Raw genomic sequence first — 17,500 nt, 5'->3', positions numbered from 1 at the left:
TACCCGCTTTGAGAAGAGCAATATTTATGGTTTTCCTCAAGCACCTTTGACTGTAAAAAAAATTGTTCCCTAATGCATATACGACTGGGGGTCGTTGGTAAAAAAAAATCACACCCGTGTGAAGTGGAGCTGTGTGTGTGTGTGTGTGTGTGTGTGTGTGTGTGTGTGTGTGTGTGTGTGTGTGTGTGTGTGTGTGTGTGTGTGTGTGTGTGTGTGTGTGTGTGTGTGTGTGTGTGTGTGTGTGTGTGTGTGTGTGTGTGTGTGTGTGTGTGTGTGTGTGTGTGTGTGTGTGTGTGTGGATCATGTGTACCGATTTTTGTGACATTTGAAGAAAATATGTAGGAAAAGGAGCAAAAAGTGTGTTTTGGAGAAAATTCAAGATGGCGGAAAATCTATCATGGCGCAAATGGGCGTGGCCTATATGGGGAGATGCGTCATGACCCAAGGAATCCAGGGAAAAAATATTTTTAATTTTCCGACCTACGGTTCAAGAGTTACAGGCCAAAACGTAAAGTGGGGTGTTATGGCGCCACCATGCGGCCAAATGACACAATTATTTTTTATTTAATCCTTGAAATCATTATGAACCTCCTCTCCAAGTCTTGAAACTCTAGCCCCTATGGTTTGCGAGAGACAAATAATTGAATGTGAGTTTTTGCGATTCCCATTATAAGTCAATGGGGAAAATTAATTCACTAATAAATTAATATCAATTAAACTATAGAACCTTTCTCTTAGAAAAGTAATAGCCCACGATTCCCGAGTAAGCCGGTCGATTTGACATATGGCGCGAGTGTGTGGTGGCAAAACTGTGGGACTAGTGGCGTGCCGAAGTTTAGGAAGTTCAGGCTACATACACACAGACAGACAGACACACAGACAGACACACACACACACAGACCCACACAGCCACGTATAGGGAGCCTGTGCTTCACACAGCTCCAAAAAGGGGGTTGATAATCACTGAAATTAACTATTTTGGAACCCAAATCCAGATAGTAAAATCCTCAGTGATCTAACTCTGAGTCAAAGACCTTTGAGTCAATTTATACGGCAGGTGGTCCCCGGACCTGACATAGAGAATCAGTGTTGTATCGCATCACTTCCTTATCACTTCCTACAGTATATCTATAATTTCAAAAGGGAACTAGAAGCAGTGCTCTTCCGAGCACAGGTCTCCACCAGGCCGTGCGTCCTGGTGGTGCTACTGTATAATAGGCCAATGTAAAAAGGGTGGCATATGTTCTTCACCTTAGATCTTTCATGGCAATCGGACGCTGCATGCATGATTTCAAGCATTGTGTTCCAAAAATGTGTTTTGCTAAAGTCTACCTGCTGGTGGCGCTATAACAGGACAATGTTAAAAAGGTAGCATTTGTTCCTTGACCTAGTGGGAATATGTGTGGCAAATGTCACGGTAATCGCAAGCTGCGTTGATGATTTGAGGCATTTTGTTCAAAAACGGAGCAATCCTGCAAACTTTGGAAGCTAATATTAGCCAATCAGGATGGAATATGAAATATCAGACGGATCGGACTTAATCACATGACTATAGAGATACTGTGTACCGATTTGCATGATTTTTGGATAAAATCTCAAGGAGTAATATCCAAAAATGTGTTTTACATAAGTCGGCCCAAAGGTGGCGCTATAAAAGGCTTATGTGAAAAATGCAGGGCAAAGGTTTATCCTTAGCCTCTAGGGAGTGCGCTTACAAAGTTTGAAACTGATCGGTGGAGTTATAGGTAAAACCACAAATCGGGCTGTTATAGCGCCACCATGAGGCTGATAAAAAAAATTAAGTGGCATTTCTTCCTCGGCCTAGTGGGAACGTGTGTGCGCGATTTCATGATAATTGCACTTTGCGTTTGTGATTTGAGGCATTTTGTTCAAAACGGCTCAATCCCACAAACTTTGGAAGCCAATCTTAGCCAATCAGGATGGAATATGCAAAATCGGACAGATCCGTGTCGATCACATGACTGTCGAGATATTGCCTACCGATTTGTAGGATTTTTGGACAAAATCTGTAAGAGTAGTGCACAGAAATGTGTTTAGCAAACATCGGCCACTAGTTGGCGCTAGAAAAGGCCCATTTGAAAAATTTAGGGCAGAGGTTCTAGATTGGCATCCAGGGAATGTGTGTGCTCACTTTGGCAGCGACCGTGCCAACGGCGACTGAGATTTGGCGCTCACAAACTGCGAGGACGCACGGACGGACGGACGGACGGACGGACGCACGGACGGACGGAGAGGAAACTAGAAGCAGTGCTCTTCCGAGCACAGGTCTCCACCAGGCCACACAAATCGGCCTGTTATAGCGCCACCATGAGGCTGATTTGAAAAATGTGGGGCAGAGGTTCTGATTTGGTATCCAGGGAGTGTGTGTGCTCAGTTTGGCAGCGATCGGGCCAACGGCGCCGGAGATTAGCTGGTAACAACCAGGCCACACAAATCGGCCTGTTATAGCGCCACCATGAGGCTGATTTGAAAAATGTGGGGCAGAGGTTCTAGATTGCCATCCAGGGAGTGTGTGTGCTCACTTTGGCAGCGTCCGGGCCAACGGCGACTGAGATTAGGTGCTCACAAACTGCGAGGACGCACGCACGGACGCACGGACGGACGGACGGACACACGGACGGACGGAGGGGAAAACATACTCTCCCTCAGCCTTCGGCTGGTGGAGACAAACATACTCTCCCCATGCCTTCGGCTGGTGGAGACAATAAATCAGAAGGAGAGATACAAAGCAAAATCCGTAACCAGACCAGGAAACATAGAGGCGTTCGTGCTGTAGCTTAGTCACTTCATGGCTGTTCAAGTGATGTAAAGGTCTTTGCACACTGCTACGTTTTTCGGGCCGAATATCGGGTGAATAACGACGTGAATACAAAAAACAACCTCACGTTATGTCAATCACGTTTGCACACTGCCGCCCGTTTCGTTTTTGAAGCGGTGAAAACCGCTTCCTATGAGTGGCTTTGTGTGTATCACGCCCATATATGGTCATTTTAGTCCAGAATGAACAGGCTTTTTCAAAAACAGAATGTCCGTTTAATTACCATATATGGTGATCTCAGTCCAGAATGAACAGGGTTTTTCAAAAACACAATGTATGTCACCTCATGTCCATATATGGTCACTCCAGGCCAGAATGAACAGGTTTTATCTGTCCCGTACGTGCAAAATATCAGTCCAGAATGAATAGGCTTTTTCAAAAAGCAAAATGTGTGTCCCATGTCCATATATGGTCATTTCAGTTCAGAATGAATAGGCTTTATCTGTCCTGTACGTCCAGAATATGTGTGCCGTGTCCCTCCCGGTCAGATGAATGGATACTTTGAGGATTGGTCAAGCTTCACATGATAATTTGGCCTTCAGGTTTTATCTGTCTTGTACATGCAATAGGTCTCACCTATTGCAGCAGCAATGACAAATAGCCGCATAAGAGCAAAAGCAAAGGCACAATAAGAATATACAGATGCTAACAGAATGGTAAAAAGGAGCATTAAGGCAGACAAGAGTAAATACATTGAAAATCTAGCAGAAGTTGAAAAATTTAGTAGGCCACAAAGATAACAGAAACTGAAATAATTATAGAGGGATGCAGTTGACAAACAACTAAGAGACCAGCAAGCAGGACTTTTTATATATTTTTTTAAAACCTATTATACCGGCTGTCATACCGACTCTCCAGACAATTCTATACTAAGATTCACCGCTTCACTTCGAACCGAGGTTTGATTTTTTTTATTATTTTCGGACCAGGGTTGATTTTTTCCGATTTTCGCAGCTCTCTCACTGAGTCCCTTGCTCTCTCTCTCTCTTTCCTCTCTCTCTCCCTGGCCTACGGCTTTCGGATTTCCAAAATGCAATGAAAACACGCAGTGCAGTGTGCAACCAGCTTAACTGGTTGGAACACTTGAACACAATGTTTACAGTGGAGACATCTCCCCAGTGTGGAATCTATGCTGGTGTCTCTTCAGACTACCAGACAGACTGAAACTCTTGCCACACTGTTTACAGTGGAAAAAGGTTTTTCCCCTGTGTGCACACGCTGGTGTCTCTTCAGGTTACTTATCTGACTGAAACTCTTGCCACACTGTTTACAGTGGAAAGGTTTTTCTCCGGTGTGGATACGCTGGTGTGTCCTCAGATTAGCCAAGTCACTGAAACTCTTGCCACACTGTTTACAGCAGAAAGGTTTTTCTCCAGTGTGGATACGCTGGTGTGTCTTCAGGTTACCTAACTGACTGAAACTCTTGTCACACTGTTTACACACAAAGGGTGTTTCTCCAGTGTGGATACGCTGGTGTGTCTTCAGGTTACCTAACTGACTGAAACTCTTGTCACACTGTTTACAGCTGAAAGGTTTTTCTTTAGTGCGGACATGCTGGTGTCTGTTCAGATGACCTGACGTACTTAAAGTCCTACCACACGGTTTACATTCATGGTTTTCTTTCCTGCATAAGTCATCAGATCTATCTTTACTTCTTCTGGCTGAGTTGGTAAGATCTTGATTCATCAGTTCCATCTCCTTTTCTCTGGCTGGTTATAGAGCTGGCTGCTGGTTCTTCATCAAAGCTGCGGCAATGGTTGGACTTAGATGAGGGTAGAATGATTGGTTCTCCTCTGTCTTGCTCAATAGTTTCAACTTGAAGTCACAACTTCTCTTGGATGGACTGTTCTTAATGTTCTTATATAGAACATATTGACCGGATGTCTTGTCCGATGTCACACACACATCACAGACTGTTGCTAAGCATTCCAAACAATGCTGATTTGTGCAGGCATCAAAGCAATTAATGAATACTAGAGGTTTGTGCTCCTCCCGTTTTATAGTAAGATATTACGATATCACATGAGACTTTGGCCCATTTATAGTCTGGTTGTCTGAAAAGTATTGTGAAGCTCACCAATCCACATATCCTCACGATCTTCTGACCCGTTTATGCACATCTAATTCAATTGGCTTTGGATCCCTCTCGTGCCCCTTGTATATGCCTCGATATTACGACGTCACTCTTTACATTTGGCTATGTAGCGTCGGCAGGAATGATAGCGCCTCACCCCACTGAGGTTAGGGTTAGGGTTAGGCATAGTTTTACTGAGGTTAAGGTTAGGGTTAGGGTTAGAGTTAGGCATAGTAAGCTAATGGCTAAACACAGCTGAGCTAGGCTAATAGATAAAGAGTGGTCGCAAACGAGTGACGTCAGCGACTACACAAGTGAATGGCTGTTGTCGCCATCTCATGGTGAATACGCAGAATGACACAGGTGCATGATAAGAGACTATCAAGGTGAATTGATCCAGGTGGTGTTAGGGGTGTGTGGTGAACGACAAAACCAGCGCTCTTACCCAAATCTCACTGAGTTACCCAAACTGACATATATATATACATACGCACACGCACACACACACACGCACACGCACACACACACACACACACACACACACACACACACACACACACACACACACACACACACACACACACACACGTACGTACTGTGTGTGTTGTCATGGTGCAGCAGTCTGTCAGTGTTACACAGTGGTGCTGATAGTGTGTCATAAGGTCCTGGTTGTGTCTGTCATCGTGTTGTGGATTCGCCCACTGTCGGAGGGGGAAAACATGGCCGACACAGTGTTTGGATTGTGATTTGACCAAGTTTAATGGCGCCGCGGAGGAGTATAAGAAGACCATACACAGGCCACGCTACAGCCGCTGTAGCCCTGAGGAGGGTTTGTGCCAGGATTAAATCATACAGTTTCAACATACACTAAACAAAACACGGTAACTAGAGCCTTCAATGGACTCACACAAGCCACTCGCTTAACAGTAGCTGTGTGTGTGTGTGTGTGTGTGTGTGTGTGTGTGGGTGTGGGTGTGTGTGTGTGTGTGTGTGTGTGTGTGTGCGTTTGCATGTGCGTGTCAGGTTACAAGGCGGATACACTGCTCTTGCCCTCCTTTCATCAACTAAGAGAGGAGGAATTGAACAACGCCAGAGAGCAATCTGACCCTCTCACACTCACATGAAAATACACCATCCTCCATTTATATGTACTCCAGTTTGACAGACACTGTGCCTGTCTTAAACCCTTATGTGAACTCCAATTATATTGAAAATATTCTAGCGTTCGTTGCATGTCCCAATAATGTGGAAATCATCTTTTCTCTTCAATCACGTAACCACTGAACCAATTCTGAAGAATAGCCAAGATTGCGGATCTACAAGCTCACAACTTGTCGCAGCGTGACACAAGCGCACAGATCTGCAAGTGCTGTGAGCTAGTAGATCTGCTATTTCTGAGATTTTTTGAAATTGTTCATATTGTTGCATTATAGTGGTATCGAGTTACTGGAGACAGATATCAGAGAATGAAGGCATTACTTTACATAACAGAGTGATATTGTTTAATTGTGTAATCTATAGCCTACTAGACAGCATTTATATGAAATGGGATGGTACCCATACACACAGTAAATCCTCAGTGTTCATTTATCCATTGAACCAACCAACAAACCCATACAGGTCCATTTGGTCACACTAGTCACATTAACCCTCAGGAATGTACTGCCTATCCAGGTTTCTTTCATTGTTGTGTTTTAGCCATTAGGTGGAGCTGGCTGTGTTTTGAACAGGTGCTGGATGCTGGGACATCATCTACACGTCTTACAATTAGATTTACATCATAATTATGTGGAATTCCTTTCTACAAGTTGATATTGTCATGTTATTTCGTCTTATTTATCTGTTTGATTGTTTTTTCTGTTCTTGTTTGTTTCAGACATGAGAAACATTAAACTGAACGTGCCAAATAAGTAAGTAAGAAAAAGTAAATTAAAACGAATGAATGAATGAATGAATGAATGAATGAATGAACGAATGCTGCCAGTGTGGGGGTGGTTGAATAGTTACTGTGTAACTTTGTGTGCGTGTGCAATGTGCATGTGTGCGTGTACAAGGTGGTGGTGGGGGTAATTACGGTGTAGGGTATCCTCCTCATCACTAGCGCTGACCTATAGGAGCACACCGGTTAATCATCCACTAACCACTACAGAGAGAGTGTGGAGTCACCATTGAGTATTGCTCTGTTCCACAGAGAGAGAGAGAGAGAGAGAGAGAGAGAGAGAGAGAGAGAAAGAGATACACACACAGAGACATTAGTGTGTCTAAATAGGGACACACCTGACAGACGGAAAGAATAATAAGAAAAGAGGAGTCTTTTCTCTACCCATCTGGAATGAGGAATATACTCAGCCTGCCTGTGGAGCGACATCTGTGTGATCCGCAGACACCTGCTGCAGACTTCCTCTCATCCTCCTGCCTCTGTCTCACCAGCCTCCTCCAGGCTGTGCCGGGATAGGACCTGCGTGTCTGTCTGCGTTCGCGGCTGCTAAGCCCTGCTGAGGGACAGTGAGTGCATGTCTGTCGGCACGCCGCCGCAGCCCCCCCGCGTTGCTGTTGCATGCGTGCCGAACTGTCCTCGAGTCACCTGCGGCGCACGGGCTACACTCGCTGCGTGACTCTCCCCCCCGCGGCGCCGCTCGCATGGAGCCCCGGCCCGCCTGCCGCCACTCAGGATGCCAGCTGCTGCAGTGAAGCCGGCTCCGGAGGAGGAGGAGGGCATGGTGGCGGAAGCAGGTGGGGGAGTGGGAGAGCACGGCGTGCCCCAGAGGGAAGCCTCGGGGCCGGCCGGTGAGCGGCCGCCTCTCCCCGGCCTGAAGGTCCCCCGGGAGATGCTCCGGAGCTTCCCCCACTCCAAGCGGGTGGGGTCCTACCTGGTGGGCAAGATGATCAACAAGGGCTCCTTCGCCAAGGTGATGGAGGGGCTGCACATCGGCACGGGGGAGAAGGTGAGGTACCTTTGGACTTGTGCCATCTGTGGTGTGGATTTCTCTGATAAAGAGCTCAAGAGAGAGTACTTCACGGGTTTAGTATAGCTCACATGCAAGTGGACTCAAACAACCTTTGAATGAGGCTGAACTTCACCTTCTCTCAGTTCCTTTTTCGACCGTACATTTCGTAAGGTAATATCAGCAGGGGATTATGATTATGATTTGAAGATTGCAAAGCAAGGTCAGATGTGGCTAACTAATCTCAGGTCACTTGTCCCCTGCGTATGAGCATCTGATAATGACGGGGACAAGGCTTTATTTTCACATCTAGAGAGGACAGGGACAAGATATAGGGACTTAGTTCAAGCTTTAGTGTTCCATCACAGTGTGTCTTGTTAAGAGAAGTGAAGTAAACCCTCAAATCTGTAAAGCAATAGGATTGAGGGATTACATTTTTAGGTGTATTAATTCCTTTATTCTTTCTGTCTATTCACCTTTTTGTGTTCTAGTGAAAAGGTAAGGAAAATGTCCCCAGGGTTGACTGTCACAACAGAGATATGTGGCTCATTGTTGGAGAACCTGTTGTATACTTGTATGTGATTTCATCACAGTTTAGAGGAGCTGTATATCATCACTGTCGGGCAGAAACCTCGTTTCTCCAAGTTTCAAATTTGTACGTTTTTTCGCAAAGTAAAGCCCTGCTTTATCAGACAAGGCCATTGCACAAAAGTAGTGAAAACAGCTGATCTACAAGTGCTTGTAGATCGGCTGTTTTCACTAGTTTAGATCATCTATCTATAAATGCGAGAAGTCTCTGCGTGTGTGTCTGTGTGTCTGTAATCCGCGTATCTCGAGAACCGTTCGTCCCACCGGCTTCAGATTCGGCACGCGCGTTCCCCGCCGCGGCACGGAGTGCAGTGCCGGGTCTCGACTCGACCCGACGCGCGGTTTTCCCGAACCGGCGCGAAACGTTCGGAATCTCCTTATGCGGGGTTGACATCAGGCTGTTCCGGAGGAAATCGGCGCAAGCGCTGACTCATTGTGACATCACTTCATAAAAGGCTCTGACATCACGTACGCCACATGAGTCAACAAAAAATGACATGGTTACGTATTCTGATGTTCCTATATGGGCATAAAAGGACACAGGCAAAAATGTGGTCAAAACGGCTCTTATGACAACAGGTATAATGGGGTTTGCAATAAAGGGTGGGGCATTCATTCCCTATTTCAAATTCGGCACGCGCGTTCCCCGACGCAGCAGGTAGTGCAGTGCCCGGCCTCGGCCCGATCCGATACGCGATTTTCTGGAACCAGCACGAAAGGTTCGGATTCTGATGTCTGACATCAGGGTTTTCCGGAACCGGCACTGTGTCTGCATAGATCTCCATTTATGGGCATAAAATGGATGCAGACAGACAGATACAGATATCTCCTTATATGAGCATAAATGGACACAGGCAAACAGATGGTCAAAGATCTCCATATATGGGCATAAAATGGACGTAAAAAGACAGATACATATATCTCCATATATGGGCATAAATGGACACAGGCAAACAGATGGTCAAAACGGGTCCTATGACAACAGGTATAATGGGGTTTGCATTAAAGGGTGAACCAGCACTGTGTCTGCAACACAGTCGGAGGCACAGACAGATACAGAGATCTCCATAATGGGCATAAAGGGACACAGACAAACAGATACAGAGATCTCCATATATGGGCATGAAATGGATGCAGACAGACAGATAACTCCATATATGGGCATAAATGGACACAGGCAAACAGATGGTCAAAACGGGTCCTACAGAGATCTCCATATATGGATATAAAATGGACGTAGACAGACAGATATCCCCATATATGGGCATAAATGGACACACACAAACAGATGGTCAAAACAGATCCTATGACAACAGGTATAATGGGGTTTGCATTAAAGGGCGGGGCATTCATCCCCTATTTACATTGTTCCCGAGTTGGCCAGGGCGCCGACTAGACGCTCGGGCGGCCGAGCTTCTAGTTTTTAAAATGATAAATACAAAACAAACGGTTTTGGACATACAAGGTTTCCACCCGACTACGACGATATTAGTAAAGTCCTCAATGTTCATTTAAGATTGAGGAGTGTAAAAACAAACAAACGCACCTGTAATTCAGAAAGTTGCTCGATGGGGATGTCAGTAGGAGCGAGATCATTTAGCGACCTACAACTGGGTTGCAACCTGGTCGGTAGTTTTCACCGACTGGGTCCCTAAATCCACCGACTGGGTTGCTAAATCTACCGACTGGGTCGCTAAATCTACCGACTGGGTCGCTAAATCCACCGACTGGGTTGCTAAATCTACCGACTGGGTCGCTAAATCCACCGACTGGGTTGCTAAATCTACCGACTGGGGTTGCTAAATCTACCGACTGGGTCGCTAAATCCACCGACTGGGTTGCTAAATCTACCGACTGTGTTTGTGTTTGTCCCTGTCCCTTTACAGCTGTAAGGAGGATTTAAAGTTGTACTATGTAACTTTTTTTATAAAACAAATCTTAAAATTCTCCTAACTATTAAATCACAAAAGTTTTAGAAGATCCGCGCCGTGAATTTCAGCCTGTAAAGCCTTCTCTGTATGTAAACTGAGATCCTTGCCGTGGACCGGATCTCGCGCCAAAATTGCGTCATCACACTACCGGCCAATCACAGCGAGGGTTATACAACTGCCGGCCAATCACAGCGCATCTTGAAGTGGGGTCGCTATGGCAGCCATATTTGTTGTCGCCCGTTTGTACCATCCCTTCTCTAGGTAATTTCGCCTACCAGGCAGGGTGAAGGAGTCCGTATCTCTGGAATTACTGAACGCACAGGAACAAGGGACCCCTTAAAAGATAGATCTCAGCGAGGTGGAGGCAGACGCGGGGGTCTGAAGGTACGAAAAACGTCCGAAAGACGCGGACGCGACCGCGGTTTGCTATAGGGCTAATGACCACTAGTTGGGCATCTTACACAGTATGGCTTTAAGTTGTTATTGTTTGGGACGTTATATTATCCATTTATTCTGAAGTAAAGTGGATCCTACATGTGTGTGGTTGACAGAGCAGGGGTGAGCTGAGTTGAGGAAAGGTGTGGTACGTGTGTCTAAACATATGATTTGTAACACGTACACCTGTAAATGATAATCATACACACAGTTCTGAAGTATGGAAAGGCCTGTTATTATCCTGTACACACACACCCTGTTGCATATGTCTTTGTTTCACGAGGGTATGGTTTCATTGCTCCATGGAAACATATTTTTGCTTTAGGGATTAGTAGTAGAAATGGCCTCATTTTTTGGACTTTTCACCAGGGGAAACACCCACTTTATTAACGTTTCTTCTAGTGTCAAATGTAGCTGACTTTGAAGTGAAACCCAAGTGTGTGTGTGTGTGTGTGTGTGTGTGTGTGTGTGTGTGTGTGTGTGTGTGTGTGTGTGTGTGTGTGTGTGTGTGTGTGTGCGTGTGTGCGTGCGTGCGTGCGTGCGTGCGTGCGTGCGATTCATGGATCACTGCCTGTCTGACCCCAGCTTCTCTGTACCTGACCCCGTAGCCATGACGATGACTGCAAGCTCACCTCTGTGGCTGTTTGTTCCTCTTAACCCTTGAACCTCTGTGTGTGCACACAGGATACAATGCTCAGTGTTAATTTAAGTAGAGTACAAATATGGCACTCGGTGGTGGTGCAGTGGTGAAGTACTTGCCCACCATCGCAGAGTCTATATAGTGGTTCTCACCAACCTTCTTACGCCAGAACCTTCTTACCTCAGAAAATATGTGTCTCTCCAAGTACCACCATAATAACTGGGGGGCAGACACACAAACACACAAGACTGCATGTCTCCCCGGCCACATCCCCACCCCCATACGATAATGATTAAATAAAATCGTTTTATAGCTATGCATCAATATAAAGTTAGTTTGTGTTGTCCAACAAAATGCACCGATCTAAAACGAACAGCGGGAGGCGATATGTCAACTACTAATAGCTGCTAGAACACATACAAATTATAAGCTGTTGCCGTGGTCCAGTGGTAGCGCAAAGGTCTCATTGACAGAAGTTCCCGAGTTCGAACCCCGTCGACTCCCTGCGTCAAATAATAACAGTGCAAGAATGCAATACATATACGATCAGCTGCGGTGGTTCAGGAAGCATACAGCTCTCAGAACCAAGGAATAGTGATTTTAAACCCTGCTGGCTGCCTTCATTTTCACTACTTTCGGCGGCCGCTAACGGTGAAATGTAGCCGTTTATATGACGGTGATACAATGTCTAGTCTATGCATAGCCGTTGAAAAAACTTTAAAATTTAAACTCGTCACAGACCGGATCTAGCTAGACGTCCGGTTACGGCGAAGACGTGATTTGAACGCGTTTTAACCCCCAAATTGCTTAGTGGGACGTTTACGTGACACCTCCATTTAGAATAATGGAAGTCAATCTTCTGAATGGCAATGTTTCTGAATGGAGATGTTAAAATACAGGTGCGTAGAGCTACCCCATCCTATTCAGCTATGCACAGTTAACACAGGAGGCAAACTTATTCCTTGAATTCATGGAGATTTTTGTTTGTTTTCGTTGCATTTCTAAGCCAATAATGTGACGACCGGGTCATCGGACAGATTTAGCTACTACATTTGTGAACTTCCCGTGCAAACTGATGATATTTGATTAATCCGTTCTCAAACCTTCTATTAACAGCTGGGTGTGCTGTCATGCTCATTTCAGCATGATAGAGAGCTTATTTGAACCAATTGCTTGGTCAGAAGAATACCTGTAGTAGGCTATAATGTAAATATCTCACTCGTCTTTTTTCTTATTTTTGGGAAACTCCTCTGACTACCACCAGAGGGGGACCCATGTACCACCAGTGGTACATGTACCACAGGTTGAGAACCACTCTATGGTGTTCGAATCCATTGCGTTGCATCCGTCTTTGACGAGCTTTCTGACTATATACCAACACAATAGAGGGTATGCGCATGCATAAAGTGAATGGCAATTCGAGTGGCACATCGAGTGGCAAAGTGAGTGGCAAAGTGAGTTTAACATTGTTTAATGCAATCAGATAGGACTTTTCTGTTTGGTGTATGGGCTGTCAAGACCAGAAAGTCGTTTTTTGCCACTCAGTAGGCGTTCCCGCATAACTCCCTGGTATGATGATGATGTCCCGCGCATACCCTCTATAGGCCCATGTTCTGGGGAGGGAAGCCAGGCGGGGCAGGGCAGAGATGGGAGAGGAGAGGAGAGGAGAGGAGAGGAGGGTGGTATTTATCCCTGTATGTACTTCGACCTACGGTCTGGGGAGTTATTGTCAGCAGGGAGCGTTGGGTGGGAGGAGTAGGATGGAGGCGCTGTGTGCTCCCAGTGGGCTCCTCACTGGTAGGTGAGCCAGTAGAGGATACAACAGCAGAAATGTGTGTGGGGAGGAATTCATTGGCATTTTAAATTGCGGAGAAAAAGTGGTAAAAAGGTAATAAAGAATGAGTGTAAAAATGGATCCTCTCAGAGTTAACGCTCAGGATTTTACTTGGACGTGGTCACATGGTACATATATACCTGTAAATATACTCTTACAGGCCTTATAAGGAATGATTTTCAATGAGAACATTTCAAATAGAAATTCAACTGTGTTACTGTTTCCACATAGTCTTGACGTGGACGACCCGAGCAGCGGCTGTCCCTCAAACAGGGAATACCCAGCAAAATGAGGAACAATTCAACCAGTTGAACCCTATTTTATCCTTGGGTGGTTTGAATATAACTGATCTACAACAAGTTTGCAAAGCATCGTGATGCAACGCAAACATTTAGAATAGTTTCGATTTTTTAAAACCAAATAAATATGAATTAGACATGAAAAGGGTTGAGAACCACTGGCCCATGTGGTCACACAGTCACACACGTGTGACCAGTAACAAAGTGTGCATGCCTTGACATGTTTAACCACTTCATTGACCAAGGTCCCCCAGGGGTCTGTATACTTGTTCCCCTCCTATTTTCTCCTCTACACCAAATCTCCTCTGTGAAAATAGCCAATCTGCTATTTTCAGCAAATGCTTGGCTATTTTATGCAAAAATGTGCCTAATATTATGATGTGCCCAGAATAGGGACGCTAGGGGTTGTTTTATCTTACACACCTGTTATTATGAAGCCTTGATTTATAGAAATGAAAAGGAAAAATAATAATGTATGACATACAGATATGACGGTGGGAAAATACAACAAAGATGATTTTTACAAACAATTCTATTTATTTTTAGGTCAACAAAGTGTAGCCAAGTGTGGGCCTGCATAGGCCTAGGCCCACCTATTTCGTTTTTGTGCCCACCCAAAAAGAACTAAAACATTTGCGGCGATGCACGGCTATCTAGGAAGCAAAGAAAGACACCACAGTTTGATTTGATCATAGCTCAGTCAATTATGAAGCATTTTCTAAAATTAAAATGTCTCCATATTGCTGGAAGTCCACTTCCATGATGACGAATGACTGTATTGTGTCCCTGTAAATATTTAAATGTTCGCTATTCTAAAATAGCCGATGTACAAGCTCGCATCTGTGCCCACCCACATTGTGCCAGGCCTAGCCAGTTGGTAAATCCTGCCTACGCGGCTACGCCCCTGGGTGGGTGAGCTCAACTCAACAGTGTCAGTAACAGGCAGATATCAACATCACAAAAGGCACAGACTTGACATCACGTCGGACAACAGATGTTAATAGGATATGAAGTGATCATATGAGGTTGCTGGTAAATTGATTCCTTTCATATGGCAAGTCAATCTCAATCTTGTTTTAAGTGCTCTATTATTCCACTGTCAATCTAGCGTCTTTTCCTTTCATTATCTCTTATCTAAGTTATCTGAGACGAGCTACATTGAAACCAGTTCTACACGTGAAGCCATTAACATACTGTAAAGAACGGTTGATTTAGCTTACAAGTAATAAACCCCCTTTTACAAAGCAGACATTCCAACGCTGTACAGATTGGATTTTTATCTTCCGTGTGTGAACACCGCTGTGAACACAATGATCTGCCATAAGCTGGAAAGTCCTTGCAAGACCCAAATGATTGATTGTAGTGTTTATTTCAACAAAAGGAATGTTTATATCCTGGCATAATTGGAGGCAGCATGTTAAATTGATATAATCGCCAATGGGTTAAAGTTACTTAGCAACCATTCTGGTGGTCTACCATGTTTAGTCCATTGATTATGAGTCACAGTATAATTGAGATTACTGCAGACATTTCCCAAAACATACGATTTATTTTTGTAGTTTTTATTTTTCCTTATTTTATTTTTGGGGGGCTTTGTTTAGGAAACCACTGGATTCCATTCATGTCAGCACAGTAGGAACAAATATTAAGTAATATTATTGTTGTGTTTGTTGTGCATTTGAAATTGTGGATTGAAAATGATCTCTGGGGAAACTATTTGGTTTACGTCCAAAACAACGGCCATACACTTAACTGTGTGTGTGTGTGTGTGTGTGTGTGTGTGTGTGTGTGTGTGTGTGCGTGTGCGTGTGTGTTATAAGGTGGCGATAAAAGTGATCGATAAGAAGAAAGCTCGCCAGGACTCTTATGTCCTGAAGAACATGAAGAGAGAACCTCGAATACACCAGATGGTCCGACATCCTCATATAGTGGTCCTACTGGAGGTAGGAGCAACACACACACACACACGCACACACGCACACGCACACACACACACACACACACACACACACACACACACACACACACACACACACACACCACACGTAGCCAGACAGCTATTCAACAGTCTCGGAATGCTTCATAGAATTCATAACTACGCCTCTTGAAAGGTGAGAATAGAAGCTGTCATTTCTGTTCAAGAAAATATTTATTTATATGAATGAATGAATGAATGAATTATTTTATTTAAGTGTCATGCCACCATGACACCCTTTCAAACAAGGTTACAATATTCGTAAGTACATTAGTCTTTTCTTTTTTCAAAGCAAAACAGAACATAAGGTACTTATACCCTACTTTACAATGCTTTTTTTTCTCAAGTAAAGTAATATTTATTTTTATAATTATTTTATTTTAATTTACTTTATAGGTCAAATTTTCATGATTTCAAAGACGAAGCGGAATTGGGGGGAGGCGGGGCGTCCACTTTACCCCCGAATCATTTCTGCTCTTCAGCTGTGTGAGGGACAATGTGTGAACATTGTGTGAGCCAACAGTCTGGCTTGAGAGACTAGTCTGTCATAGAGACACACACCAGTACCTTGACAGGTGTGTGTAATGTGTATGTCTGTGTGGGGTAGTTATTATATTTGTGAGTCCACATTTCCTCACAAGTAGCCTATAGTATAATTGAGAAACATACATTGTGAAGATATTGTCCTGGTCCTCACAAGAAGAATAGTTGTATGGGTAAAACCTTACAATCTAATACATACAATTGAGCAAACACAAAGTGGTCGCAATTTAGAACCTGAATGTTTAGCTCCATTGTCTCGCTACACCTCTCACAAACATAGCCACCACATCGAACAAGCGTGAAAATTTACAACTGTCCACATTTTAAACATGCCACTCTTTGAACGGCATTTATTTCAATTTAACAACATCTCGCCTTTCGCCTCACGCAGAGCAGCCAGTCCTGACATAGTATTCTGAACATTCTGGCCAGTGCTGAAATGATCATCAGGGTATCAAGTTACAGAGGGAGGGGGGAGAGGAGCTGAGCAGAGTAGAGTATCGAATTACAACAGAGGGGGGTGTGTGTGTGTGTGTGTGTGTGTGTGTGTGTGTGTGTGCGCTAGACGCAAACTTCTAGTTGGTTTACAATTAGAACAATTATATCCAGAATAGGCATTTAGAGGTTAGATTTAGGGAGTTCTTTTAACTCATTCTTAGTTGGACACTCGTGTCACGCACTGAAAATAGCTGAGCTCGTAGATACAGTATGCTACTCTATTGTGGGCTTTTTGAGTTAATGTGTCTGTGTGTGCATGCGGGTGTGTGTGTGCGTGTGTTGTGTGTGTGTGGTGCCAGACCCTGGAGACAGAGAACAGTTACTACATGGCCATGGAGCTGTGTGCGGGCGGGGACCTGATGGACAGGATCTGTGACAAGAAGAGGCTGGAGGAGAGGGAGGTGAGGCGCTACACACGACAGATCCTCTCCGCCGTGGACCACCTCCACAAGCACAGCATTGTCCACCGGTGAGGAAAACCCCATTGCAACACAAACACCGTAAAGCAGTGTTTCTCAAACTTTTACATTTCAAGGTCTCCTCTTAACTCTGACAGCGTACCCTAACGGGTTCATTTGGTTCCATTTGTACGCTGGTCAGAGTCAGTCAATTTAGACCACCCCTAAAGGAACCCACAGAGTCCCTGGAATCCACTTTGAGAACCACTGCCGTAGAGCAAGATCCTCAGATAAGAGGTTTCACTGCCCAGTCAAAATCAAAGTGCAAAGTCAAAGTGCAAATTATTTAATGGATAAAAGGTTTTAAAAGTGTTTCAGTTGGTCTTGCGGTAATTGTTTATCCCCCAAAATCATGTTAATTTGACCATTGGGATACACAAATGAACCAGTGTGTCCAAAAACGTAGTTAATGCAGTTTGTAGCCAGGGCAGTTTAACTGTG

General features: G+C 44.5%; 1 protein-coding gene across 1 annotated transcript in view; it reads left to right on the top strand.

Annotated features, from left to right (window-relative positions):
* Positions 1 to 7,585: 7,585 nt before the first annotated feature.
* Positions 7,586 to 17,500, top strand: part of LOC308300980 (uncharacterized protein) — a gene marked incomplete at both ends in the record, with an annotated part of 24,253 nt that continues 14,338 nt past the window's right edge. Inside the window, 3 exons of the mRNA XM_080744876.1 lie at positions 7,586 to 7,858; positions 15,406 to 15,528; positions 16,901 to 17,070. Coding sequence (XP_080601002.1) covers positions 7,586 to 7,858; positions 15,406 to 15,528; positions 16,901 to 17,070 — 566 coding nt within the window. The remainder of the gene's footprint in view (positions 7,859 to 15,405; positions 15,529 to 16,900; positions 17,071 to 17,500) is intronic.

This window comes from Nannobrachium achirus, assembly GCF_963921795.1.
Source record: "Nannobrachium achirus genome assembly, chromosome: 16".
NCBI lineage: Eukaryota > Metazoa > Chordata > Actinopteri > Myctophiformes > Myctophidae > Nannobrachium > Nannobrachium achirus.
The sequence above is the reverse complement of the archived record's forward strand: the minus strand, read 5'-3'. Positions and strand labels throughout refer to the sequence as shown.